The sequence below is a fragment of the Pseudophryne corroboree genome, chromosome 12, assembly GCF_028390025.1.
Source record: "Pseudophryne corroboree isolate aPseCor3 chromosome 12, aPseCor3.hap2, whole genome shotgun sequence".
Taxonomy (NCBI): domain Eukaryota; kingdom Metazoa; phylum Chordata; class Amphibia; order Anura; family Myobatrachidae; genus Pseudophryne; species Pseudophryne corroboree.
The window spans coordinates 142,779,386-142,806,014 of record NC_086455.1 but is presented as its reverse complement, the minus strand read 5'-3'; the positions used below and the strand labels follow the sequence as shown (position 1 = coordinate 142,806,014).

The 26,629-nt window shown below is 43.0% G+C and overlaps 1 protein-coding gene across 10 annotated transcripts in view; it reads right to left on the bottom strand.

Annotated features, from left to right (window-relative positions):
- Nucleotides 1–5,435: 5,435 nt before the first annotated feature.
- Nucleotides 5,436–26,629, bottom strand: part of FUT8 (fucosyltransferase 8) — a 374,060-nt gene continuing 352,866 nt past the window's right edge. For all 10 annotated transcript variants that reach the window (XM_063948117.1, XM_063948115.1, XM_063948114.1 and 7 more), the window contains 2 exons: nt 25,335–25,485; nt 5,436–7,402 (listed from right to left, as the gene is read on the bottom strand). In XM_063948117.1, coding sequence (XP_063804187.1) covers nt 7,085–7,402; nt 25,335–25,485 — 469 coding nt within the window. In that variant the 3' untranslated portion in view covers nt 5,436–7,084. The remainder of the gene's footprint in view (nt 7,403–25,334; nt 25,486–26,629) is intronic.

The following is a 26,629-nucleotide window of genomic DNA, read 5'->3' as shown; positions in this document are numbered from 1 at the left end:
ATTCTGGGCATTACGTTGTCAGCTTGTTCCAGAATAGGCAACCAATACTTTGGGGACTAATCAATTACACTCAAGGTGCTGCAGGAATGGCTTTGGGACACGTGTTTCTTGCTCATTTTTTTCTCCACAATAATAATCAACCCACAGCCAGGTTAATTTCATCATGGCCAGCACAGAATATATTTTACATCACAATTGAGATGTAAAATTGAGAATTTTATAAACAAATGGGAGAATTTCATAAACAAACGGGATAGCAATAGGAACACTCTTCGTCACCAAGTGGAAGGATGACAAAATATGGAACCACCCATACAAAGAACACATCATTTGCTGGTATCGATAACCTATTCAAATGACAACAACGAAAAGTTGAAAACCAGGTGCAATAATATTAAAATGACCAGAGATTGAATTAAAAAACAGGAGCTCCACTTGGTATATACTAAGTTCAACCAATTAACAAAATAGGACAAAGAGGAGTGAGAATATTAACTACTAGGAGCACGTTATAGCAGAGAAAATGTTCTATTTTGAAGGAATGTTTTTAACATTGTGTTAATATTGTGAATAAATGTGGATATATTACTTTTATATAAGTCTTTGACTGATCTGTTCTCACGCCTCTGTCATTTCAAATGGAATGGGCCAGAAGACCAGTGGAAAGAAATCATACAGTACATCAACAATAGAAATGTTGCTACTAGTAGAGAAATGGTAATTTTCTCAGATTTTGAAATCTACGTAGAAAACTCTATCAGTAAAAAAAATAACACATATCAACCATGCTATTAGCAAACAGCAATCACGACCGATAATGGTTTGCTAATATCCCAACAGGCCAAAGTTAAAGCTAGGTACACACTATACAATTATCTGCCAGATCTAGCTGGTTGGAATGAAAATCTGGTAATAAATGAGAGCAAATTACAATCTATCATTTGTTCCCAAACACTGCAAAACTGTCAAAAAGAGTCATTCATCCAAGTTGGTTAAATTTGTGTTTAACCAATTTGTATGAACGACAGGTTTTGTTAGTTTTCCAGTGTTTAGGAACAAATGATAGATTGTAATTTGCTCTCATCCATTACCAGATTTTAATTCCAACCAGCAAGATCTGGCAGATTATCTGCCAGATAATTGTATAGTGTGTACCTAGCTTCAGAAAATACTGTACTGACATCACAGTATTTGAAAAACAAACCAATTCATAAAAAAAGATCTAAAGAAGAAATGGAGAGAAAGCTACAAGAGATAAAAAGAACAGAAATAACTTTTATATACAATGGGAAAAGAACAAAGATATAAAAATGGCCTTCACTACACAGTATAACAACCACTAATTAATTGAAAACATACTGTCACACTGTGGGCTCTCAGACCCTCTTAACTCACCTGGCGCTGCCAATTCACCAGCTGGCTTGTTTTCACAGGCCCGTCATCTCTGGATGTTTCGGTTTATTCTTCAGTATGATTTTCCTGAGGTCAGCTGACACTTGCAGCCAGTCACAGAGACCTTACTACTCACATGACTCCAGTGTCCAATCCAGGTGCAGACTGTGCTATATAAACCATTGCCAGGCCAACTTGCAATCTTGGAAAACATTTGTACCTGGTTTCTGCACAGCAGCTCTAAATACTGTCTCCACTGTACACCATCCAGCCTATACTCTCCAGCTCAGTAGTATGCCCAATCATCAGTTACTGACTACTGCCTGTCCTGTGCACACTCCACTGTGCACATTAAGTGTAATTACTTCTCTGACTTCCAGCATTTCTCATTGGGCTGAATGCTATAGCTAGACCAGGTACACATCGCTACCAGCCTGCAATAACTGTTACTCTGGGACTAATTCTGTATGGATTGCAAAAGTGATCCTTAATTAATTTTGCTGATGTTCGGGGATTGCGCACACGCAGAACCCGCTATGCCCATTGCGGAATGGGTCCTGCGATCTCTTCTCTAAAATGCGAATGCCTCTGCCTGATTGACAGGCAGAGGCATTTGCGGGGAGGCGTGTCATCCCCGTTTTCCCAGGAGTGGTGAAGCCAAGGAGGACTGCGTCTCGAGACGCAGTTTCCTTGGCCCCACAAGCCGCACTGCGACGGCAAGGCTAAGTAAGCTAAAGTACACTCAGCCTGCCGTCGCAGATGAACATCGCAACGTTCATCTGAGATGCGATCGCATCCCAAATGCAAGGAGGAGGCGGTATGCACCTCCTCCAGAATTTGCATTGCTAAGGACTGCAAACGCAAAATTGCTGCCAGCAGCTTTGCATTTGCATCCTTAATGAATCTCCATTCTTAATGAATCTCCATCTCCAAGCACTGTGCTAGTGTTCTTGTGTTCCTGCTATTCGGTTTGGTGCTCAGCCTTCCCTAATTACATCAGTGTGTACTTTTATGCCTCAGCCTACATACCTGCGTGTGGACTTACCCTACATATACCTACTCATGATCTTACTTTTTATTTGTGTGTACAGTCTCCACCAATATATTCCTTCACACACTACATCATCATTTGCTAATCATTGTGCAGTCTGTCAGCCTGTGTATTCTTGAATACAACTCATACAAGTCTGCTTAGAACCATCTTGCAAGTACTTACTTCTGTCAACAGGTTTCCAGCAATTCATTAGGAACTGCACATCCCTAGCGTGTATCCTACATTGTACTTATACCATAGTGTTCCTGACATTACCAAGAACCATTCATTCTCTAATGTTCTAGGCTTCAGTTGTGTAGCTGCCACAGTCAGGTAGCACACCCATCCCATAGCCTAGTGTTACTCTGCTCTCCTTCCTATTTAGTATCATATGCAAGTCTCCAGTTTTTAAAAGTCCTGCTAGTGGTCCCTGTACTGTGCCTCGCAACAAATAAAGAATATGACACATACTTTACAAAGAGATGCAGTCACTATACTGACGCTGGGATCCCGCACATTTAACATGCCTACCAACAGGGACTATTCCCACTCCTCACCTTTGGTGAACGCAGCGAGCAACCGTGCCCGCTGCGTGGCGAATGCTGCAAGCCCGTAAGGGGCTTTGTTGTCCCCCCCCCCCCCAGGCCATCTACAAGCCGGGATATGGTGACAGGCAGTCTCCCAACCGCCGGTCACACGAACCTAACACTTTACAAATATTAGCATATATTAAATGAAGATTTGAAAACCATCATGTCTGAAAACAAAAAAATCATTGCCATAAAAGCTAAAAAAGCAGGAACTGCTAGCTACTTTGTATCCCCCCCCCCAAAAAAAAAATGATAAAAAACCAAAAAAAGTTTTTATTTTTGTGCGAACTGTAATAATGACAGCACCTCTACATCCCCGCTAACCAGTTTCCACTCAAATCAGCACACAGAGGGCGCAATATACCTGCTGGAGTGCGTGTGTGTTTTATGGTGTGTACCACGTAATTTGTTTTATATGACATGTTTATGACATATTTAATAAATATGATGTGAAATGTATTCGGCTTGCTCACAATTTTAATTAAGTTTTTGTTGTATGTTTTGTTTTATGTTTTGGTTTAGTGGAGAGCAGTTCCATAGAGTTTATGTCTTTGTACCCCTTTGTTATAAAACACACAGAAGTTTTACGTCATTTGAAGCACTTTTTACAAAAATCTTGGACTGAAGACTCTTTCCATGCTTTGCGCAGCAACCGACTTCTTCACGAAGATAGGATTAATATGTCTGTGTATCTGCATATGAAGACAATAAAGTTGTGTCTTCAAAAACTAAGAGGGCGGCGGATTGTCACTCTTCCCTAGTACGTTGTCTATAAGGTATGATGATACTTGTTTCAAGATAACTAAAAAGTACTCTTTATTTCAGTAGTAAAGCCAGTTGTTGGATATGTGAGAATTTTATTCTTTTAGAGTGAGGGTTCCACAATATAGCTGATTCATATGGTGCTGGCCTAGAATAGATAAACTAAACAATATTACTGGAAGCAAGTATGTTGGCTAACCTCTTGTGTACGACATGCATCACAAGTAAAAAATAACCAATAGATATGGGAGGGAGTAAATGTAATTTTACTGTAAAATGGAAGGAAAACTGTACTCCGTGGATTCAAATGGATTAAATAAGACACTTACATTTGATATCAGGATTGTTAATAATAATACTGTACCACATTTTGTAGCCATGAAGAATGCATCCTGCTTCATCTACAGTTTGGGTTTGATTCTGAGTCACATGCAATGTTAATGTCAGACGCAGCTGAGCAATTGTTTTATGCTTCACTTCAAGACATTTCACAGATGCATTGTGTTAGGTGTTCTTGGGCGGTGACTGGAGGGAAGCTATGTGGACACATGGAGATTGTCCATATTTTGGATGTGTCACAGTGACAGAGATTCTGTTCTAAGCATGGTGCTGTTGCAAGTACAGTATCAATGGTTGCGTCTAAAGATGCACTAAACAGTATTTAAGTGTCTTAAGTCGCAACAAGATGTTTTTGAGCATCTAAAGACGCACCAAGCGGTATTTGAGTGTCTAAAGACGCACCACGCGGTATTTGAGTGTCTAAAGACGCACCACGCGGTATTTGAGTGTCTAAAGACGCACCACGCGGTATTTGAGTGTCTAAAGACGCACCAAGCATATATTTTACCAGCAGTGCCCCATTCTTCATGTTAAGCTGGGTACACATATTCACGATCACTTGGCTAATTGGATTAAACGCTCCTGATCAATCAAGTACTGTATACCCAGCTTGAACCCCTGTGACCTCCGAACACACTGAGGTAGTAAAAGCTCAGTGTGTATGTTCTTCAATGGGATCAGGAGCTTAGATATTAAACTGTACATAGGATGCAACCTTCAGATCCCACAGCTGCAGGAGCATTTAAAGCCGTTCATTGGCTAAAGTACTGGCATTGCACATGCATACACACCTACACAATCATCGGCCCATAAACTGATATTGGATGATCGTCCCAGCGACTGTCTTGGTATGCACCCAGCATTACCTGAAGGAAAGATTAAGCATTACAGGAAAAGTAGTATAATAACCTCAGTAGGAACATTTCAGATTGTATACCCTGCTTGAGCAGTTTAGCTAGCAATGAAGGGAAGAAACCACTTGTACAATATAAAACAGTCAATGAAACGTAGGAAAGTATAGATTATTAGCACAGGGTCACTCAATTACAGAATGATACTAGACGTCTATGAACCAGTCCAGTGTGTTCACTGGACAAGAGAGACATACAGTACTTGGAAATGGAAAAATAACAAGTTATTGGGATTTAGTTTCTTTGTTTGGAACTATTAATACCAAAATCAGTAGAAAATATAATAGCTTGTATTTCACTAGGCATGTAAGTGTTAATTTGTTTAGGAAATGTATTTCCCAATCACATTATTCAGATGTTGGCGGTGCTTAAGTAGGTTGGTGAAACTAATTAAAAGAACACCATTGATCACAGTAATAATGGTTTTACTTCACAGTAAAAGAGGGAGTCATGATCGATAAGGATCCGTGATTAATATAGCAGCGATGTAACGTGTCTTACTTTTAATATCAAATCAAAATGATAAAGAAAATGGCAGACAGCATTGAAACAGTGTATACTGTATACTAGATGTTAGGCAGGGGAAAAAATATATACAACTGACTAAAGAATGAAAGGCACTCTAAGAATAACAGAATCACACGACAACAGAACGTACTATGCACAGGGCTTAAGGCATTTCCCATTTTATGACATTACACAAACGCGCGGGGGGAGGGAGGGGGGCGTAACATGAGGAAATGAGAATCTTTGGATTGTTGCAGTCGTGTGGTGAAGGTGAAAGTATAGGATAAGGTCAATATAAAATTAGAGGTTTCATTTTTGGTAGGCATGGGAACACAAAGACTGATATTCTATAAAAGTGGTATAAGGCTAGTACGAATGCAAATAGGCACAAGAAAATGACCCCAAAAAATTATGAAAATTGTTAAGAAAAAAAATTATAATTTTTTTGTAATTTATCTTTCTGTAGATAAATTTTTTTACTAACAATAAAATAATTTTAAATAACTAAGGAATATTTTGTGAATATGCAAAACCATAATTTTTTTTCCATAATCTTAAAAAATAAAATAATAATTGTACATGCTAAGGTTATCTTCCTCTTCGAAAAGATAATTCTAATTTCATTAATTTTTAATCTGGAGTTACTTCACTTTTATAGAATACAAGCCCATTCTATTTGCTTTCAATAAATATATTTGCTAAATTCTGCAAAAAATATGACATATATATATATATCTATATTGTTGGAAAACACTTTACAGTATTACTTTACAAAGTACTTTTGTCATGTAGATACACTTCCCCTTCCCAACAATTTGCAAACAGTTAAAAATATCTTTTTTTTGTATTATTTAATTGTTTGTTATCAAATACAATGCCAAGAAACACATGTATAGGAATCAGTTCATGGAGTGTTTATACAAAAAGAGAAAAAAAAAATATTCCTACAGTAACAAACAGTGAATGGTTTTGTTCCTCCAATGGACCCGTTCATTTACTAAACAATGATGCAACTTTATCATGGAGTTGCCTAACGTAAATGTCCTTAAGTGACAGAATCTAACTTTATTTGGAACCTTAGACTGGAGCGACTCTGGCAGCCAGTATGCTAGTTAAGGATATAGAACTGCACAGTTCTTTCCGCTGTGCCTGATTCTCTTCGACAGGTAACTTATTTGTAATAGGCATCATTTAAAACCTTGCACATATAAAACATCATGTCAATCTAATTGCACAACATGGCAGTGTTAAAAGTCTGAGAGTTATTGTCGGTTAGCGGCAGAAGGCGAGCACCATGCTCTGTTACCAGCCAGCCCTACAGGATAAGAGATTCCGCCATTCAACGTTTACAGGCAAGTGTTTTGTAATGTAAAAGTTCTCCAAAGATGTTCACGTTATAGCAACTTGCATTGGTTTAAAATGCCTTTGTCGGGTTTAATGTAAAACAACTTCTTCTTAACTTAAATTAAAATAGCAGGTTAGTCTCTTCTGTGGACATTTGCAGTTGGCACAAAAAGAATATCTTTCAAAATAAAGTTGCTTTGTAACACTCATTTCTCGGCTTCTGGGTATATTGGATATTTCACAGTCTCGATTTTTTCCTTTACTTTGTAAGAGGGGTAAAGACCAGTTCTGCCTAATTTACGGTTAATGCCCTTTGAATAGCCGTCCCAGTGATTTCCAGCAACACCAATAACGTCCCCAGGCTCCATAGGTATTTCGTCTGCATTTTTCGGGTGATGGGGATAGATTGCCACTTGGTTATGAGCATTCTGTCCACCGAAGTAATATATATCATCTAAAGAGTGGAAGTTGGCTGAAGCATCGGGATGGAGTGTCTGCATGATTTCATAGGCAACTCGACAGACCTAATGAAAAAGAAAATTACAAGAATAAGACTAGAACTGGTTATTAGTAATTGAGGTAGCAGTGTGTAATAGGGATGGCCAAGAAAGAGTCCACCATTGATGGTGCCCTCAGTGTTGTACATTAATGGGAGGAAACCAGCAAGTTTGAACCACTGATGGGTTACACCATCGCTGGCCACAAAGTGTAGCGGCTGTAACATAGTGGCAGGCAGGACACACAGGCATTGTGGGAAAAAAAGCATTGCCGCTCTGTTCATTGATGGCAGCGAACCATCGGATCCCTACCATTGATTGAAATATTGGATCTCTGTCATTGATGGTGGCGAACCATCAGATCTCTGCCACTGATGGCAAACCATCAACTGTCGATAGGTAGCACACGCTAGCGATGGCTAAGTATAGAAAGCTGGCCTGAAAGGGACAGACTGTTTAATGATGCAAAACATTCTATTCCAAGAGGAATTTAATGGTCGTCAAAGCAGCTGGGACTCTAAAGCGCATGTTTTCCCCCTTGGCCAGGTGAAACAAAATTCCTGATAATGCAGAATATCGGAGTCAAATGAATTACCCCCCCGGGTATCAATTAGCTGCAGTAATTTACAGTGGCCAATTGAATTCCCCCCTCAATGTCGTCAAAATGAGAGACATACTGGATTACTTTAAATACTTACATCCTTATGGCTTAAATGAGGGGTTTGAGATCACTCCCTTTCTGGAATAGAATCTTTTTTTAGTATGACAAGTTTTCAACTTTTACGCTATAGATTTATTGTTTAACTTTCCGAGTGACTATTTCATTGTACAGTAGGGTAATTGTAATTATATTTCCCTGTTAGCATTAGGGAAATGAGACTGATTTTGTGTGATGAATTTCATAGAGTTCCATGTATCATTTTAACATGAATGATGGTATTAAATGACCGCAATAGGGAACTGGAATTAGTGGACCACAAATAGTTTTTTTTTTTTTTTTTTAAATATACATTTTTTAATTGAGTTTTTAATGTGGGACTTGTGTTTTTTTTTTATCGGGTGCATTTTAAGATTTATTTAGGTTTTCTGAGCACAACCAAATGTATAGTGAACATTGTAATAATTTTGTAACTAGTATGTGTTAACTGAATGGACGCTGTAGCTGTTGTGTTTACAAAGGACAATATTCCTGATTGGCTGCTTCACCCTATTTAAATGAACACTTTGTGACACTGGGCCAGCCCTTTGCCAAAGCCTGAATGAAAAGAGGTGTAGGGGCGTGGCTTGGCGCACTTACTGACTGATGGGGATAAATTGTACATGCTATTTTAAACCTTGTACTATGCATTGGTTTTGACCGCCATCGTTGGTATGCATTATCTGACCTGTTTTACACTGATTGCGTATTACATTTCATCATTTGATGCACGCTGGAGCAGCCCCTTTATCTTTTCAATGCCTAGAGAATTTAACCACCTGTGGTGTGGATTTGGGCTAGAAAAGGGGAAGACACTGTCCTAATTTAATTTAAAGTGGTCTTGGTGCAAGTTGACCAGCTGTGGACCTCATTGAATTATATGAGACTGGTTTCTGCTGATCAAGCAATCCATCCTGGGACCTGTAGTTCCACAAGAACATTTGTAAGGTGGACTGGAACAGCGCACTGGCCACTTTTGTATACAGATGTACACGCCATCAGCTTGGCCGCTAGCAGTGACTAGCATGCCCGTGCATTGTGCAGGCACCCGCAATGCACAGGATCGCATGAGTGCGTACACTCCCACTAGTATGCTCACGCGCCTCGTTCGCGGCCACAATGTCTGCGTGCAGGGCTGCCATCAGAAATTGCCGGGCCCGGGACTGACAAAATAGGCAGCCCCCCCCCCATGCATACATAAATACATACATGTGCCGCTGTCGGGAGGGCCCGGGATGCTGATGCCGCTGCCTGCCAGCCTCCATCCCCGCTGTTCTGCTGCTCTCCTCCGTCCTCCTGCAGCTGTATTGAAAACGTCCCTCCCAAAGTGGCCGCCGCCTCAGAGGAGACAGTTATTCAAGATACTAGAGGGCTCCTCTAATATCTTGAATTACTGTCTCCTCTGTGGCGACGGCCATTTTGGGAGGGAAGTTTTCAATACAGCTGCTGGAGGGTCGGAGGACAGCAGCAGAACAGCGGCGGGTGGGCAGGTGGCTGCATGAGCATCCCGGGCCCTCCTCTCTCTGTCAGAGAGGCTGGGCCCGGGACAGCTGTGCCCCCAGCACCCCCCTGATGGCGGCCCTGTCTGCGTGCACCTCATTATATATATACATTTCTAAGCACACACGCGTATATACAGTGTATACACACATGCACACACGTGGGGGTGTACAATTGGGGGTACGTTTGCAGAAGGCAAACTCGCATAGTTAACTCGCACCTCCGCCTTCATGCGTGCACACGAGATTCACACAATTTAATTACAAATGCCAAGTCGCACTACTCGCAGCAAGGTTGTGGGAATATTGTCCAAAAAGTGAACTGGGAACAGAGCATGCAAAAGCAGGGAGCCCTTCCGGAACCCCCAAAAATTACATCTTTGTTAGCAGGACTACTGTATATAGAAGGCTGTTAGTGGGTATAAGGAAACTACTGGATGCAAAAATGGCTGCTTGGTGGGCATTTAAAATAACAACGTAAAAAGCTTACAAATTTTGTTTCATAACTGTACAAAGGGATAAAACTAAAAATGAAAAAAAAAAAGTGATTTGGGGTAATTTGAGACTACTTTAAATTAAAGAAAAAAAACATCTAAAAAACCAATACTAGTCTGCGGGGTGCACACAAAAACACCCGAATTTACTCTGGAAAATCAAGGCAAATTTGGAATTGAACTGCATACTGTATGTAATTTGCAATGCGAATTTGCCGTGAATTTGGCTAAAATAAATAAATAGTTAACACTGTAAATGAAAACAATCAATAAACACATACAGCATTAAAAACTAACAACCAACACGTACATTACCTATGTGTTACAACTGTTATTTATTGTTAAATGCCATTATACATGTCCCACAAGTATAAATGAGAGTATGAGCATCCAATGTACTTGCAGGAACATGGGGCCTAATTCAGATCTGATCGTAGCAGCAAGTTTGTTAGCTAATGGGAAAAACCATGGGGGTCATTCCGAGTTGTTCGCTCGTTGACGATTTTCGCAACGGAGCGATTAACGCAAAAATGCGCATGCGCATGGTACGCAGCGCGCATGCGCTAAGTATTTTAGCACAAAACTTAGTAGATTTACTCACGTCCGAACGAAGAATTTTCATCGTTGAAGTGATCGGAGTGTGATTGATAGGAAGTGGGTGTTTCTGGGCGGAAACTGCCCGTTTTCTGGGAGTGTGCGGAAAAACGCAGGCGTGCCAGGATAAAACGCGGGAGTGTCTGGAGAAACGGGGGAGTGGCTGGCCGAACGCAGGGCGTGTTTGTGACGTCAAACCAGGAACGAAACGGGCTGAGCTGATCGCAGTGTAGGAGTAAGTCTCGAGCTACTCAGAAACTGCTAAGAATTTTCTATTCGCAATTCTGCTAAACTTTCGTTCCCTATTCTGCTAAGCTAAGATACACTCCCAGAGGGCGGCGGCATAGCGTGTGCAATGCTGCTAAAATCTGCTAGCGAGCGAACAACTCGGAATGAGGGCCCATGTGCACTGCAGGGGGGGGGCAGATATAACATGTGCAGAGAGAGTCAGATTTGGGTGGGGTGAGTTCAAACTGAAATCTAAATTGCAGTGTAAAAATAAAGCAGCCAGCATTTACCCTGCACAGAAACAATATAACCCACCCAAATCTAAAGGGGGGTACTCACAGAGCGATCGCTGCTTAAAATCTAAGCAATCTGGCTAGATTGCTTAGATTTTAAGCAGCGATCACTCCGTTTGTACCCCTCACAGCGATAGCGATGCGCAGCCCCGCGCATCGCTATCGCTGGTGCTAGATTGGCCTGCATGCAGGCCAATCTAGCAGGTCGCTCACTTCACCCGCTGGGTGAAATGAGCGGCCCCCCTGTCTCCCCCCGCACGCTAAGCATACATCGCGCTGTGCTGAGCGGGGGGAGAGATGTGTGCTGAGCGAACCGCTCAGCACACATCTCTCCCCAAATCGGCCCGTGAATACGGCCCTTAACTCTCTCTGCAAATGTTATATCTGCAACACCTGCAGTGCACATGGTTTTGCCAATTAGCTAACAAATTTGCTGCTGCAATCAGATCTGAATGAGGCCCATGGTCAATGAGCCTTTGTGTACATTTCTGTGACATCAAAGGGGTTGGGTATGAATGACTGGCGTTCAGTATACCAACACCGGAATCCCAAAAAGTTGAATCCTGATAGGGGTGAGGTAGGGCTAATCTCCCCTACCCTAATACTCCCTTCCCGCAGCCTAACCGTAACCTCCCCTGCTGTTGCCTAAACCTAACTCCCCCTACCCGCAGCCTAACCTAAACCTCTCCCCTCCCACAGCTTAACCCTAACCTCTCCCCTACCGCAGCCTAACTTTAACCTTGTGGGGTGTCGCCTAAACCTAGCCCCCCCAAACCTAACCCTCCCGCTGTACTCACGGTCGGGATTCCTTTTCTGGATTTCGGCGTCGGCATTCTGATTGGTGTCAGGATTCCGGCTGCCGGGATCCCAACAGCCGGCATCTTGACCGGATTCCCAAACAAAAGGAGTAGGATACCCGTTTCATTGGCTGTGAATGATCCCATTATATTACTGTTGATTATTATTTTAATCAAGAACTATTTGCGAGTTGCTAAATGCAAACGATCTCACTCAGGATGATTTGCCATAACTGCTGTGCTGCCAATTTATTGTTTGTCTAAATAGGACATGTATTTGTACAGTTTCATCTATCATGACCAGACATGGGAGGTTATGCAAAGAGGAAGCAAAAATAAGCAACCATAAGAAAAATATGCAAATTGTACAATGCATATATTGTCTGGATTCACCTCGATTTGACCTGAGATGGGTAGATAGACAATTCTCAGACCATGACCTTCTTAAAAAAAAAAAAAAAACAAGAAAAACAAACAAACAAACAAACAAACAAACAAACAAAAAAAACCCTTCTTTAAAACAACAAAACAAAACATTTGCATAAGCTTGCTAGGTCTGGCCTGTATGTTAACAGAGATCGTTACAATTCTTGGTGATAACTCCTGCTCCACTGTGATGTGAATATGTTATTAGCATTTAAGTTAAGCAATTCCACTTGGCATTGTAATACATTGCCAGTAATGAAATAATGGGTTAAAATCCCACCGAGAAAATGTACCGGCATTAGCTGCCAAGAAATATGCCATTTGTCTGTGTAATTACATTTAACAATGCATAACTGACAGAGTATTTGGGAACAACGGCGTGTACTCGTTGCAATGTGCTGCACGCTGATTTATATTGTATTGTGCTGCATCAGCATTTCCTGCAGAGCAATTACATCTAGTCCCGGCTTGCCATGTCCTCTCCCTTGTCTGTGGAAGAATCTGAGCACCTCGATTGAATGGAGGCACCATAGAAAGAAACAGACAGAGTTACGAACCGTGGTCCTCAACATATTTTACCTCATCAACTGCAGATAAAAGAGCACAACTTGCCAATTTAAGAGAAAATAAAATAGACAGGACACTTAAGTAAAACTTTTAGATATTATTTTATGGTCATATTGGCTGGTGGCGGTGTGGTGGCTGTTGCATGCAGAACACTTTCAGGACTGGCAATGAAAAGTCTAAAATGTTTATTCTCACAGTTTGTAAAGAAACAATATATTACATATATCATACAAAAATATGTTAAAGAACATCCAATATCAGGCAACTGACCAGGTATCACAGTGTGTGTGTGTGTGTGTGTGTGTGTGTGTGTGTGTGTGTGTGTGTGTGTGTAGTACAGTATCGAAGCTTGTAGAGATAAAGGGGTCTATTCGTGAAGCAAAAGTGTGGAGAAGTGAGCCTGTGGAGAAGTTGCCTATGGTAACCAATCAGTTTTGAGGTAACGTTTAGAAAATGCATTCTATAAAATTATACGTAGCAGCTGATTGGTTGCTATGAGCAACTTCTCCACTGGCTCACTTCTCCACACTTTTCACTGCTTCATAAATAGACCCCAAAGCACTAACCAATCAGCTACGGTCATTTTAGAGACTGTTTGAAAAAATGGCAATTAGAAGCTGATTGATTGGTACTCAGGTGACTGTTTACTAATCCTTGGATAGAGATTAAACTCTCTTGGAGGACGCATGGACACCGGGCAGCGGCACTCAAACCACACGGAGTAGCCAGCGGTATAGCCATCTGGGCCCCCCAAGCACGGGACAGCAGGAAGAAGGCACCAGTAATCACCCCGGGCGGGGACCCAGCCGGAAGGGTGAGTGCCTCCAATTAAGGAGCATTAAGGAACATTGCTCAAACAGCAACACAGCTGATTTTAATAAGAAACTGTACGTGGGTCACATAAAAGGACTACAGCCAACAGGCTGGGGAAAACAGGTTTCAGGACTTTTAACCACCATTCAGGTGAAAACCTATGTGCATTATGTGTTATTCTGAAAGCAGTTCTCAAAGAATTTACGTTTTTTTAGAAGTACAAGTTTTTTTGTATTTTAAGCTAAACACCACCTTTTAAGGCAAAATAGACGTGATTCGCTGCAGAGCGGATTGTTTGTAAAGATAATGTGTATACACTCATGGTCATACACCGCACATGTATAATGTTTTAAAATATTTTCGAATATTAAAATATATATTTTATTTCCAGTACGTAAAGTGAATATCTTCTATCCCTTTCTTCTAGCTCTATTTGTCTTCTTTACAACTTATCTATTCCACCCCCAAGTGTCCAGCGCCAAAAACCTTATCTCTACAACACTATATTATTGTATACCAGTTAAGGTAGCAGAACGCAAAATTCATAATTCCATTAAGGAGTAGCGCAGATATTTATTGCATCTACCATTGCATAGCACTTGCATTATGAACGCACATCAGCACAAATCACCAGTGTGGCTGTTTTATTACGCTTAAGGGCCCCATACACTAGAACAGGCATGTCAAACTCGTGGCCCTCCAGCTGTTGTGAAACTACAAGTCCCAGCATGCTTTCCCAGCATTCCTTCCACTGATCAGCTGGTAAAGCATCCTGGGACTTGTAGTTTCACTACAGCTGGATGACCATGAGTTTGACATGCCTGCACTAGAACGATTATGCCCGATTTCAGCCCAATTTGGGCATTCGGGCCGATATATTGGGTAATATCGGGCATTTTGGCTGTGTATTCGATCTGATGCGCGGCCCCGTGAGCGTCAGTTCGACTCCTCTAGGTCATTAGTGCTGCACTTGTGATATGTCGGTTCCCGCAGGCATGGCTGGGATCGCATACGATATATTGCATGCAAAATGTACCAAATCGTTTGGAATCGTATGGAACCACTCCTGGGAAGCTTTCGGGAGAGTTCAAGGGAAATCGCCTCTGACTTCAGCCTCAGACATATCGTTCTAGTGTATGGGCCCCTTTAGAATGCATTACTTGGTTTTTTTCGTGGTAAAAACTGTAATGGCACTTTAGGTACATCGGTTAAAGTCAGCTAACGTTAGAGATACACTTCATACTGTAGGTTGAAGGGCTGTGCTAGGACTCTTAATCCTTATCCAGGGCTATATAACATGGCAGAGGTGGCGTCTTAGTGGGAAGACCAATCGGAAGCGATATAACAGACACTATGTCCTGATTGGCCCACATGGTCACATCATTCTCTTAAGGCAATTTAAATTGGAGTATGTAACCGAGCCCAGTTATGTGGAGGGACAACAGTAGTTATAAATAAGACAAGGAAAAACCACAAAAAAATGCTGAAATTTGCAATACAGATGTGCCCACATACACATATCCTCAAATCGCGCCAAATAGCCCCATTTTGCTACTTTGCTGCGTCAACACACTACTTCTATGTCCCTAGAACACTATAAGTGAAATGAGACACAATAATGTAGGGAAAAGTAGCACAGCTGAGGAAAGTACACAATAGGGCAAAAAGGCAAAAGACAGGTCAGATATGGGTCTTTTGGCTAAGATCAAGTGTAGTATCTGTTCTTATCAGTGGAGAAAAACCGGCCGGTCATCCCTACTGCATGGGGAAGTAATAGAACCCCACGTTGTATAGGGAGCGGCCTGGTGAAGTATCTGCGGTAGAGAAACATGGGGTGGAGTACCTGTTCTTACACTAGGAGCGTGAGAGGTTCCTAGATGTGGAATGGAGAAACACCCTGTGGAGTACCGTGCCGGGGTAAGGAAGGCCTCTGGTCGAGGACGGAGAAAAACCAGGCTCAGTTCCCCACAGCGTTAGGGTAGCAATCACCCTGCGCTGATTGGGGTAATGGCCTGGTCTAGTACCCGCCCTTGACTGGGGCTGGCAAGGCTCCTAGTCGGGATGGGAGGACCGCCGGGTTTAGTATCCCCACCTCGTAAGTTGCATATTACGATGGATCGGGAACGGCCCGGTGTGTCACCCATTCTCGTACTGGGGGTTTACCCCGGCATAGAGCAGTACGAAGCTTGGTCTGGCTGAGAGGCCGGGGGGCTGCTTAGAAGCCCGAGGTGACATGTGCCCTTAGGGTGAAAACCCTAAGGGTGCCTTAATCTGCACTGGCCCTTAAACCTTTGCACTTTAGGAGCACTAGCACAGCCACCTCTCCAACTTCTGGTGCACCACATCCTTTGCCCTGGCCTTTTGGCTAGGGCAGGGATAATTTTTTACCCCCCACCCCGGCCTTCTGGCTGGGGCTTATTTATTTATTTATTATGCCCACTTATGTTTTTGCACTTGCACCCGCACTTGCACAAGCATTAGCACTTTTATTCGTTTTTTGTAGTTTGTAGTGTGTCACGAGTACGTTCACGTTTTTCGTTTGGGGTTAAGGTGAGACCCTTATGGGCCGCCCTCTCCTCTAAGTTGCTGAGGTCCTCTCCACGGGGGGAGGACCAGACGCAGTTATCGGTCCCCAGGGGGACGCTTCGGCTAACCCTGGGGACACCCGAGGGTTCCCCTGCGCTTTGGCAAAGGGGGACCCACAGTCCTTTTTTTCCCTCAGGGCCTTTTGGCTCTGAGGGTTAGAGGAGTAACGGGGCTCTTCTCCTTTGGGAGAGGGTCCAAGTACCTATGCCCCCAGCACGTTTGGTCACAGACACTGGGTGATGAAGCACCGCACCTCGGGCTTCAAGAAAGAAAAAAAAAAAAAAATGGGTGATCCGCACTATTATGCTTAACATGCGACTTTATACTAATTCTATTGCAAAGCAAAGTAAGATGCAAACTTGAGGAGAAAGTAGTAAAACTGAGGGTAAAGTATAAATGGGCTCCCTAGTACACTACAGCATTTGCGGTACTTGATGAAAAAGTGCACATAACCGGTATCGCTCCAGGTGTCTTGCGCCATATGGCGCAACAAGGATAGCTGTATGAAGACACAACACATCTGTATAGGATATTAAAATGAACAAGAACGAGGTAAACTACATCGCAGGGAGCAACTGTCACCCATGACCGCTAAAAACTCATAACTTATGACATCATCATGTAGCTAAAATGAGTACATACAGATGTGTCCTTATACATCTTGCCCAAATACGCCACACAGCAGCCGTGAGTCAGCCGGCAACTCTGCTAACGTCCAGGGAAAAACTGTAACGTAGCATTTCGTATACAGATTCAGTCACATACAGATGCACATATAGACGCTCAGCGATACATGACTAGCAGGGCTGATTAACGTGACTGCAGCAAGGATTTAGGAGGACACATCTGTACAGTTAGAAAAAAAGAAGGAATATTTATCTCAAGCAACGTGCATCGTGGTATGAGCAATAAGCAGATGCATGAAAAATCAGCATAAGAGCCTTTACCAATTCCGTTGCTAAGCATGCACATTACATATTACCAAATACAACAGCCCATTTAACAACAAATGACTGAGGCTTTACTTTATTTTATTGGAATGATTACAGTCTTGGAATTTCTGAACAGAGACCGTCATAGATAACTGCTTTGCAAGACAAGATAACTTGACATGCTGACCTTGTAGGCAATGTAACAGAGTATCTCCATTTGCAGGAGCACAGCGGGTGGAATGTATACTTACTTACACAGATTACATTACTTGCATCCCTTTACTGATTTAAAGCAACAGTATATGATTCATATTTACCTTATTCTTCCACCCCACCTGTCACTATAGGGGAGATGTATCAAACCTTCAAGATAAATAAAGTGGACAATTTGTCCATAGCAACCAATCAGCTTGCTATTATTTATCTAGCACAGTCTAAAAATTATTGGTTGCTAGGGGCAATTTCTCCACTTTCTCTCTCTTGAAACATTTCCTCCTACTGTATATGTCTACCATCTCTCCTGGCTGATCAGGTTTTTACTAGAAAGGCAGGCATTGGAGAGAACAATTTCCCTAGCACGCTGCAGTACATAGAGACACAATGAACACTCAGATGCTGATGAACAGTTGAATGCAAGTCCGTTGCTTGTGTTCATAGGGTTTTTTTCCACCAAGGATAGTGCTGGTGTAAGTGTGCACTGTAGATGATGGCAACAGCTATGAAACCAAGCATTCCGATAGGAGTAGGAATTGCAAATATAAGCCTTTAGGTGGTCATTCCGAGTTGATCGCAGCCAGCAACTTTTTGCTGCTGCCGTGATCAACTAGTCCACGCCTACGGGGGAGTGTATTTCAGCTTAGCAGGGCTGCAATCGCTTGTGCAGCCCTGCTAAGCTAAAAAAATTTCAAGCAAAAGAAGACTAGGCCTGGACATTCTTACCCTGTGCGACGATCTCTGCGATGCTGGAGCCGGCTTTGACGTCAGACATCCGCCCTCCGTTCTCCTGGAGACACCTGTGTTTTACTCACCACTCCCCGAAAACAGCTCCAAACGGTCCGGATCCGCCCTGGACGCCTTCTTCCTGTCAATCACCTTTGCGTTTGCGGTCGGCTCTGCGACCGCTTCCATCAGTAGCCGCGACGTAACCTGGCAACCCCTGTCGCTGGGCAACGTCGCGCACTGCAGCCGCCGCGCATGCGCATTCCGCAACGATAAACCACTGCGTGCGAACGGGTCGGAATGACCCCCTTAGTTCTGTGAAGGCAACGAAAAGAGCAATTATGGCCGTCTCATGTTCTACTCTGGCGTTCTTTGCCACAAACATTGAATTTATTACATTTTCTAAATGTATGAACTGATGACCAGGTGGCTGCCTTGCAAAGCTGTTCCTCCGACACACCGTGCCATACCACCCAAGAGGCACTCGCTGACCTGGCCGAATGAGCAACAATACACTCTGAAACAGGAACATGTTCCAAAAACCTATGTCTCTTGTGTGTCCCATACAGAATGAAAAGACTGCTTTACTCCAGGAGCTGAGAAATCAACATAAACCCATAAGGCTTGCACTAGGACAACTCATCTTCACCTGACGGCAAAACCTGAGACAAGGCAGGAATAACAATTTCTGGAATTAAATGAAAATGAGAGAACACCTTGGGCTGAAAAGACGGTGTAGAGCCTCAAGACAGCCCTACCCTGGTGAAAAATCAAATATGGAGACAGGCATTAAAGAGCTAGCAGCTCCAACACACATCTTGCAGGAGAAATGGGCAATAGGAAAGCCACATTCCACGTGAGATAAACTCAACTGCAGAAAGAGGCTCAAAAGGAGATATCTACATGCCGCCAATACCAAATTCAGATCCCAAGGTGCCATAAGAACATGTAAAACCCAATAAAGAAAAGAATGAATCTTAGAAATAGTGGACAACTTCATCTGAAACAAAATAATCCTTTCCCCAGTCCATTGAATTTTAAGCCCTCCTCAGTCCATCCTGCAAAAAGTACAAAAGGCGTGGTAAATTATATCCCAAAGTATAAACCTGCCTCTATCCTTGCACCAAGCGATATACAGATGTGTCTCCTCATACAACTAGCCTCAATACGCCATGCAGTGCTAGAAGCCTATCGTGAGTGAACTGTCAGGTCCCATGCAACTCTGCGAACGTCAGGCACCCAAATGCGACCACAATGCCTATTTCCCTATAGATTGTAAGCTTGCGAGCAGGGCCTTCCTACCTCTGTCTGTCTGTCTTTGCCCAGTTTTGTTCTATAATTGTTGTTCTAATTGTAAAGTGTAACGGAATATGCTGCGCTATATAAGAAACTGCTAATAAATAAATAATAAATAAATAAATGCAAGAGTATACTGTGTTGATTAATTTGATTTATGACACTTGTATATTGTGTGTGACTGATAGGGCCCCCCATACACTAGGATGAGGTATCGCAAGCACTCTACGTCGCATGCAATACCACTTCAACTCCCCACCAGCAGCCGGCAGCTCCTGGACTCATGATACTGTGAGTCCAGGTCACATTCACTCATGATGTGCCAACCTTAAGCACCGCATCACGATAGGGCCAGATCTTACCTTCTGTTGGTAAGATCTGAAAACCCTTCTTACGACCCCCAGGAGAGCGCCTCAGATCATAATTGTAAATGGATTAAACATGATATGACCCATTTAATCGCAATACGTTGACTCAATGCGTCGATATCATGCCCAAAGGCACAAATTGTCCTAGTGTATGGGCACCTTGCCCAGTGTCAAATCAAATTAATCAGCAGAGTCTCCTTGTGCGCTGCAAATTAGAAATCTTCTGCAAAAAAGAAGTCAATGTTAAAAGATTGTCATGCAACCTGGCGTGCCAAGAGGGACTGTTTGGCGAGACTACAGCAAAGATGCATTAGGACACATCTGTAGAGCTTCAAAACCCTATGACAATTTTTGTAATACACAGGTGTTCCCTGCTTAGATCATTGTCTAGATGACATGTCAGAAAACCCCGTATTCCCTTAACCCAGAGAATCAGGTCTTCAACAGCCATGCCGTTAAAGACAACCGAGCTAAGTCTATGTGCAGGACGGGACCTTGGCTGAGCAGGTCTCTGCGTGCAGGAAGTCACCATAGAGGTTTGCTGCTAATAAGAGAACATCGACATGCCAAGTCCTCCAAGGCCAATTCGGAACCAAAAGGATGAGGACAGTCTTTTCTGCCTTGATTTTCTTGAGAACCTGGAGAATACAAGGAATTGGCGGTAAGAGATATGCCAGCCGGAACGGCCAAGATGCTGTCAAGATGCCCACCAATCCGCCAGAGGATCCCTGGTCTGAGTCCCATACCGATGCACTTTGTGGTTTAGGGTCATTCCATGTATGTAACGTTTGTTACCAGTTTTCATGACAAGCTTTGCATCAAAATTAAAGCATATCATATACCACACAATCTACATTTACTTTGCACAAAATATTAAAAACACATGCTCAAAAAATAATAATATTTCACATGAAATATATTTCAAAATGTAACGTTTGTTACCATGGAATGACCCTTTAGCAGAGAAGCCATTATGCCCACTTCCAGCAGCACCCAGCTGGGTGAACACATCAGGGTGCAGAGACCATTCACTTGCGTTAATGGCATGTCTGCTGAGGTAACCGGCTTCCTGGTTCTCTACACCTGGCATGAACACTACAAATACCGCTGGAACAAACCTCTCTCCCCAAAACCTGTTGCCAATGCACTGTGGGTAACCTCATGGTAGTTTACATATGCCACGGCCATGGTATTGTTGGATTGCCTAGAGCTCAAAGACATTTATTGGGGAGCCCTGCCTCAGTTCTGGACTAAAGACCTTGAAACCGAAGAACCAATGTGGACATTACCCAACCGAAGAGACTGACGTCATTGGTTACTATAGTCCCTCTATTGATAAGAGCCACCACTGACTGAGATAACAAGCGCTGTGAACGAACAATGGGGGTCATTCCGAGTTGTTCGCTCGTTGCCGATTTTCGCAACGGAGCGATTAAGACAAAAATGCGCATGCGCATGGTTCGCAGTGCGCATGCGGTTAGCATTTTACCACAAAACTTAGTAGATTTACTCACGCCCGAACGAAGATTTTTCATCGTTGAAGTGATCGTAATGTGATTGACAGGAAGTGGGTGTTTCTGGGCGGAAACTGGCAGTTTTCTGGGAGTGTGCGGAAAAACGCGGGAGTGTCTGGAGAAACGGGGGAGTGGCTGGCCGGACGCTGGGCGTGTGTGTGACGTCAAACCAGGAACGAAACGGCCTGAGCTGATAGCTATTTGTGAGTAGGTCTGGAGCTACTCAGAAACTGCTAAGAAATTTCTTTTCGCTATTCTGCGAATCTTTCGTTCGCTATTCTGCTATGCTAAGATACACTCCCAGAGGGCGGCGGCTTAGCGTGTGCATTGCTGCTAAAAGCAGCTAGCGAGCGAACAACTCGGAATGACCCCCAATATGAGATTTGGGATAACTGATTATCCATCCATAAGTCTCCAATGTCTCTATTGTCAATAAGAAGATGGCCCTCAAGAAGTAAAGTGGACTCTGCCCTGACCAGTAGGTCATGGAATAACAGTCAACCTTTTGAAGGGCTGACATAATCACCATGATCTTGGTAAAGAACCAAGCTCTGTTGCTATCCTGAGCAGCAGCACACTGAACTTAAATTAATAAAGTACCTCTATAGATTCCATGTCAGCCTCTCAACTGTTGAGCCAAAGAATACATCTACCATCTATAGACAAGGCTGATATACAGGAAAGCCCAAGGGCTGCATCCATCAGTGCATCCCCCATATAAGTTAGAAAATCCATAAGATGATTTACCAGTTGCTTGAGATCGGATAGTGCAGCTTTTCCTGCAATCAGTCATCCAGCTGTAATGTTCATTTTTCTGCTGTCTTGTTAGCCCAAGCAGCTACTATCACCAGCTGCCAAGAAGCTTCAGTGGTTAAAACAATAGACTTAAATGCCCCTTCACACTTGCGATCTGAAGCATCCTTCAGGAGTGAAGAATCCAGGACTGGGATAGTTGTTGCTTTTGCAAGCCTAGCATTTGAAGCATCCACTCTGGAAGTAGTTTCCCATACACCCAAACCCTCCTGTGCAAATTGATATGTGGAACAAAACGTCCATTGCTCTGATACCTTTTATCAGGTATCTACCATTAGGAAATGGAAGGCTGAAGAACAGTGTTTCTTTGACTTTTTTTAGTAAAGAGACTGCTGCGGCCACAGGTTTTGACTGGTTTGTCAAAATCTACAGTTTGCTTGATTAAATGATTTGAAACTTCCACATCCAGTTCCCTGGAAGGTGCTTTCCTCTGTTGATCATCCTCCACATCTGACGCTCTCTGAACCTCACTTTACACCACCAGTGACAAGTCTGAACCAGACACCCCCCTAAAAGTATAACCACAAAGCCACCCGACGTTTGCTGGGGCCACTTAGCTGCTGTATAATTAAATTCACAAAGCCATTTCCAAAGAAGCAGCCATTACAGCCATATTTCTTTGCAGTGTCTGGACCACGAAACTTCCTAGACCTCTGCTGGAGGAGAGCTGGAAACAATGGGGCGAGGATGAAGGGCGGGTGGTGGGGGAAAGGAGCAAGAGAGTAGATACAGGGCAAGTTCAAACTGGTAAATAAAGAATTTAGGAAAATGAAAACCCCTCTCAAACCGACAGGACAAAGAGAGATAGAGGCTCCAGCCAGAGATAAGTTATGCCATGTTCGCAGAAAAACACCAGCACACACACAGGATAAATATATTATCAGCCCCTGGATCCTGTATCATCTTCACAAAGACAGAGGATAGAATGTGTTCAGTATGAAATAAAGAAACACTAACTAGCTGTAATATGCTGTTCCACACATCAATACATATCTGCCATGCTGGCTAATTAGTATAACTTCCAGCCCCTGTGCATATTCCCCTCAGAGAGGGGTTTCTTGCACCCATGCTCCATCCAGCCTACTGTGGGGACTGACCAAGGCAATGAGTGTCGGAGACAGTGAAGGTCTCCCACTGTCCTCCCCTCTGGATCTTTCTATTAATTTAACCTGCCTGCAAGCACTGGAGGTTAAATAGTCACATGGGGATGTAATTATGATCCCAGCGTACGGTATCCTGGCGGTCAGCATACCAGCGCCGGGAACCCGGCCGCCAGAATGCTGGCAGGGGGCCAAGGGCTATTCCCACTCGTGGGTGTCCATGACACCCATAGAGTGGGAACAGAACCTGTGGCGAGCACAGCAAGCCCGCAAGGCGCTTGCAGCCCCCATCGGCATTCTGGCGTCGGTATGCTGACCGACAGGATCCCGGCCACCGGTCAAGCAATCCTAACCAGTCACATGAATACCAGTTTATATTGCCATTAAATACATACGGTCATTTAAATCAATACATAAAACTACATCTCAGATTTTGGGAAAATCCTAAATGATTAAGCTTCTAAAAAATATGAGCATCGTAAAAAAAATTAATAAAAAAACCCCAGTCATTTTCATTGTGTTTCAAAAAGCCCTGAAAATACAGAGCTGATTTATTGAAGGACAATGTCAATAGCATTATGAAAAATGTCTATTCGGTGAAATTTACTACACAGAGGAAACTCAGAACGCCATCCCTAACATACTTTAAATCAACCTTTTACGAAATTATGAGACACTGGTTAAAATAGAACTGACAGACTGAAATGGACTTTTAGAAAATAAAAAATGAATCGACATTAATGTAATTTTAAGTTGAGCGATAAATCTGCAGACTTAGGGGTATATTCAATTGACGCCGAAAGCTACAGTCTGTCAAAAAGACGTCAGTTTTTGACTTTTTTAGGTCGGAAGGGGTTCCGACCTATTCAATATATTCGACATGTTGAGGAATTTGACTTGTCGAAAAAGCACGTGGATCGGCGGAATAGCTGCCGAACCACGTGCTTGTGTCGAAAACGGGGCTTTGGCCCCCTTTTCGACCATCTCATTTCGACTTTAAAAAAAGTCGAAGTGAGTGGGATGCGGGAGGAGCCGAGGGCAGACAGACGGGGAGAGCAGGAGGATGTCACAGCAGCGCCCACCGGGCTCCAGCAAGCGAGACCATGCTTGCTGGAGCCGGGTGGACGCTGCAGTGAGCGGCGGCTGTGATGCGGGGCCGTGGAGAGACAGACATACGAGGGGGGGCGACGGGGGAGAGCCGCGGGCAGACGGGGGAGAGCAGCGCTACAGCAGCGGCTATATAGCTGCTGCTGTAGCGCTGCTCTCCCCAGTCTGCCCGCAGCTCTCCCACATCTCAATTCGACTTTTTTAAAAGTTGAAATGATAATGCATTGAATAGCCCAGGTCGGATCCATTCCGACCAATAAATGTCGGAATGGATCCGACTTCAATTGAATATACCCCTCAGGACCTGATTCATGTTTGCAAGTAAAGCAAACAGGCAAGCAACTGGGCAACACCCTATTGCAATGCAGGTGGGGCAGATGTAACATGTGCAGAGAGATTTAGATTTGGTTGTGATGTGTTCAAACTGAAATCTAAATTGCAGTGTAAAAATAAAGCTAACATATGCAAAAGCACACAGTGTTTACCTTGCATGGCAACATGGTTTGTTCCAGACACAAACTTACTTACTCTTTTTTGCTTTACTTACAAACATCAATCAGGCACCAAGTGTAGTACAGGGTTAAAGAAATAAAGAAATCTCCAGTGTACACCTTTGTTTGTGAGAGAAGAATCAATATGCAAGCAATGTAGAAAAATGATCGGTCTATAAAGACTGCTGAACCGTCTCAGGTAATTATTAATGACCGTAATAGAGGTACAATTGTTTGCCGAGACGGAAGCTACTTGTAACTATTGTAGCAGACATTGAGAAATATACCTGGAAAGAAAGAGGGGGTGTTCTATCCGGAATGTTACTGACACACCTATACAGGAAATATCAGATAAAAACAGCTATATTTGCATTATTTCTTTAGCCAGATAGCAACAGAACTCACCTGGGAAGAGAACGTGCACACGAGAAAGTCTGCCTGTGATAAGAAGTGGATATCGAGAATAACGCCTCTCAAGGAATTTTCAGTGTACCGGTTATGCAAACCAGCTGACCAGGATATGGAATTGTCACTAATAAATTCATACTGTGGGTACCTGCATCATTAAAAACAATGAAACAAAAATGTAATCAAACAATAATGGATTACAAAAGTAATACAACCCCTCTATGTGTAACGAGTTCATTAAAAATGAAGACTTTTGAAATTCTTTTTCCAGTATTTTCAGACGACAGATCATTGGTATTTTCTAAGCTAGCTAAAACAACCGTAATTGCCTAGGGTAAGTGATGGCCTAAGGAGAAAAAGAAGGTGAAGCTTCTAAGCGTACATAACAATTACATTATTTAAGCTGGCAAGGCAGTGAAAAGTGTAATTAAAGGGTTTATACAATCAGGGGTGATGTGTGGGTGATTCCCACAATCTATCATTGGTATGACATTGGAACACTGGCCTTCACAGACCCTCCAACATGACCCGCCCCGCTAGGTACAAAATGCTCTGTTCCTGGACTTCGCTCTTAATTTATGATTGCCATCACCTGTGTTGAACTAGTTAAATGATAAGAAAGCTGTTTCTTCACAGGTGATGGCAATAATAAATTAAGAGAGAAGTCCAGAAATAGAGCATTTTGTACCTAGTGGGGCGGGTCATGATGGAGGGTCTGCCTTCATCGCCCCTAAATCATGCATTTCACAGGCTCGTATGATTGCATATTAAAATATGTAAATTAGGGACTACCGTAAATGTGGCTGATGTATGTGCTTTATCACTCCTAATTGAATCAGCCCCTTAAAGGTACTCAAAAGAATTTTGAGCAAAATGCTGAAACCCAAGTACTCCTACAATAACCTCTTAGAAGTTAAGAAACTCCCATCTGAACAAGGCTGGCACTGCCAAGAGGCCTACGTCACCAATGGTTTGGGGGCACAGAAAAAAAAATTAATGAGTGGCAACATGTCGCACATGCAGTTATTTTAAGTCACACGGCAGTACATCTGCATGGAGCCCTGGGCAGACGTGAGGGGAAAGCAGCCAGGAGCTATTTTCCATGTCATATCCAAGGGCCACATTACCAGGCTCTGGATGCTGTCCCCATTTCCTGCCTGACAAGGTAAGTAGCAGCAGGGAAGCCTTCTAGAGTGGGGAAAGGGTGGCTTGTATGGACTCTGCATCAGTTACTTCCTTACAAATACTGGGCAGACCACAGACCATAGTAATTGCATGGCAGCTAGCCTAGT